Below are 3573 nucleotides of genomic sequence, written 5' to 3'. Positions count from 1 at the left end.
AGGACTTTAGACCTGGGGCAGGACTTTTGTCTTGGGGCAGGACTTTAGACCTGGGGCAGGACTTTAGACCTGGGGCAGGACTTTAGACCTGGGGCAGGACTTTAGACCTGGGGCAGGACTTTAGACCTGGGGCAGGACTTTAGACCTGGAGCAGGACTTTAGACTTATAAAGGGCCATCTTTAAAAGCATTGTGAAATTCATTTAAAATGTGAAACTTAGATCCTGCAGGATATTTTAATAATTTCTGCTCAGCATCGTTTTGGTTTTATAGAAGTTTATAATAATTTTAAAAGAGCTGTTTGTGAGTTTTGTTCAGATCTTAAAAGATTAACCCCGCTTTGTGTGCGAGGGTCCTAAATAAGCRGCCACACTAAATATAATTTGAGTATAAGCTAACGATGTACGGTGCGTTTGCCATGAAGGGTTAAACACAAGCTTCCTTTCAGAAATGTCASCTTCCCAGAGTCGTCCCCCTCAGGATTTGTTGTTGCAGTGAGAGCTTCTGTGTTTGCCACAGTGACCCTGGCAGTAATGTTTAGAAGAGGCATTGTTTTCCTGGAAGGACACGAGTTGCTAAACAGGCCAGAAGAACGATTCATCATTGGGTGGGAACGTGCTGCGCCTGCTTTGACACATCTGTTTGCATTTAGTCCACTTAGCTTCCGCAATTTATTTATTTTTAAAGCGTGTCTTACACGGAGCAAAGAGAGGCAGCGTGAACGGAGCGTCTAATTTACGAGAGGGAAATTTACTCTAATTAGACTAAAGCCTGCGCCTCATGAAAGCGAGGCTTCTCAAAATAAACCTATTTTAGGACTCCGTGCTGGATTTTTCCCAGGCGTAAGCATCATATTTGCAGAAATTAGACATACACATATTTAAAACATTTATTGCAGTAGCTTTATACCTGTAGAGTAGTAACAAGGATTAACTGTTTCATTATGTGATGTCAAACACCCTCACGACTAACAAACAAACTGCGATAAGCATTTCACTCCATCCCACTAAACAGGTTTTTTTTTTATATTGTGACAGAAACATGAAAGTGCTTTACAAACCCAATCCAGTTCTTATGAACAACTTAACTCTAACTCCTCCCGCCGTTCCATCTGGAAAATAAAAAACAAACTAAAAAATAGGACAAAAATGATAAAGTTCATTGTATAGCTTGAACTTTGAGCATGCTGTTCCAGTGTGTGTTTTCCTCCCATGCTTTGAAACCGATCTACTTGGACAGTGTAATGACGATGATTCACGGCTGACCGACAGTCTGTACAGGCCTTTTGTCCTCACAATCCACAACCTTTTTTTTGTCTGAAACCCTGGCAGACACTCAATGCATAAGGCATTCGATCGTTAGACAGGATTTTATTTGGAAACACGTCATTTAAATGAGTGTTTTTGAATTAAGATCATGAAGGCACAGTGATTAAAGTGTTGTCTTAACTCGTGGTTTTCTGATGTATGGAAAATAATAGTCTGTGGAAACRTTACATATACAGTATATATGTATATTTATATACATATACCAAGAAATTGCAAGTACTACTGAGAAATTGCACTCAGTTAAATCACAATTTGAATAAAATCTATACAGTAATAACCTTAGATAAAACATTTAGCCATTTACAAATATATTGCTATTTATTGTACTAAACACGTCCAAAATCAGTTTATAGAGGAGAGCCTCGGAGCTGTCGTTTTTATAATGCACCTTTTGAGCACTGACATCCTTGATACAGCTTTTTTTTGTTTTGTTTTCTTTTTTTTAACAAAAAAGAAATGTYTGCTTTTGTGATTTTGGCGTACTTGAATTAAACGATAATGAAAGCAGGGCAACAAGTAGTAAAATATGGGCGGAGTTTGGTTTTCAAAATGAGTCTAAAACTTTTGGATATTTGGGTAAATGCTTTCTTGTACGACACGCCGCGTCAGAAATGTTTTCCCAGCTGAAATCCCAACAACAAGCCACCGACGAACTGTTCTACTCACTGTGGATTTTACACGTACGTGATTGTGATTAATACGTCTTATTTACAAACACAGAGACAATGACGGAATAAACAAGTGTCTACAAACAGTGTTATCAGAACAACACTTTCTGAAATGGAATTAAATTTTCTTCGTGTTGATTAATATAGTCCCGGACAACTCAATAACAATCACACCACATATATTTGAATATATTGGTCAATTTTTTTTTCTTTTTTATGCAAGTCCTTTCTCCACGTGTCCAATTCACACATGAAGCGGACAGGAAATGTTATTTAACATTGAAAAAAAAAATCACACAGAGGTGTTCCTGTAGAGCAACAGTAAGAAGTCTTAGTGGAGAAGAAAAAGCGTCAGCACTTTTTTCTGGCCCACACAGTGCATGTGGCTACCCCGCTGCAGAAGCATCAAATAAGGAGGAAAAGAGATGAGACGAGAAATAAAGCAATGGATCAGGAGCTGAGGTGAAATGCACCACCTGTTTGGATAGAAGGGGTCCTAACTGCACACAGGTGGACCTTATAGCTGCTGGTCCTTGGGGCTGTCTGGGCAGGAGGCCGACTGGCAGGACTTCAGGCTCACCAGAGGAATGTCGGCGATGCCACTGCCGCCGAAGTGTCCCTCTCCGCTCCCAAACTGCTTCCTGTCGCCAAAATGCTCCGAACGTCCGCTCTCGTTCTTCCAGGTTCTGGACAGAGTGTGTCCATTGAGGAGTTTGTCCTTTGGACCCCACTCCCGCTGAGACCCAAAGCTGGACACGGGCGACTTGGGCTGCTGGTACGTTCCTAAMGTGGGAGGCATCCAACAGTTGTCCGAGTGTCCCAGGACCAGGCACTCCTGTGTGCACATCTCTGTAGCTTCCACCAGGCCACGGGGTCCCAGGGGCCCATCTGAAACACGACAAAAAACAAACAAAACAAAACTCAGATTATCTAAAGTTTGTTTCAGGACTTCACAGTCAGAAAGATCCTTTTCATAATGATCTTTCACTTGATTCTTGAACTTAGAATTAAGGTTATAATAGTTTTGATTTTTCATTATAGTTTAGTTTTATTTTGTTGTGACTTTTTTCTTTTAATTTAGTTAGTTGTATTTAGTTTGAACAGTGGATTTGTTTTAATTACCGTATTTATTCATGTATAACACGATCTCATATATAATACGACGCCCCCCTTTTTTGATCTTAAAAAGCATAAAAACTTGAATCTTCAAACTACCTCCAATTTCATACAGACTTCAAGATTTTTATCACCTGTTTCCACAATAAAACACGTGCTTTTATTTTATTTTTCTCGCAGTCATAAAGAAATCCCAAATTGGACTTTCTCCCAACTTTTGCAGGCGAGTGCTGAGCAGCAGCAGACTGTAAATAAATGACGTTACGGATCATGAGGTGCCGTAAGCTGCCTGCAGATAATGTGAAACTGCTTGATTTGAAGGAAAAAAAGTTTGTTTAATCAGTCCATACAGCTTAAAATAAATCGACAAACACTAAAACTACAGATTGCGATGTCTCGGTTTCGGATGGAGGACGGTTGGAAACTGGCGTGTATCGTAAGCCCACCCACACAGACCAATAT

The 3573-nt window shown here is 40.0% G+C and overlaps 1 protein-coding gene across 1 annotated transcript in view; it reads right to left on the bottom strand.

Annotated features, from left to right (window-relative positions):
• Nucleotides 1–874: 874 nt before the first annotated feature.
• Nucleotides 875–3573, bottom strand: part of pcdh9 (protocadherin 9) — a gene marked incomplete at its 5' end in the record, with an annotated part of 322338 nt that continues 319639 nt past the window's right edge. Inside the window, 1 exon segment of the mRNA XM_014003023.1 lies at nt 875–2883. Within this exon segment, the coding sequence (XP_013858477.1) occupies nt 2513–2883 (371 nt within the window). The 3' untranslated portion in view covers nt 875–2512.

This window comes from Austrofundulus limnaeus, unplaced genomic scaffold, assembly GCF_001266775.1.
Source record: "Austrofundulus limnaeus strain Quisiro unplaced genomic scaffold, Austrofundulus_limnaeus-1.0 Scaffold16, whole genome shotgun sequence".
In the NCBI taxonomy this organism is placed as follows: domain Eukaryota; kingdom Metazoa; phylum Chordata; class Actinopteri; order Cyprinodontiformes; family Rivulidae; genus Austrofundulus; species Austrofundulus limnaeus.
This window is presented reverse-complemented; position numbering and strand designations above follow the sequence as displayed.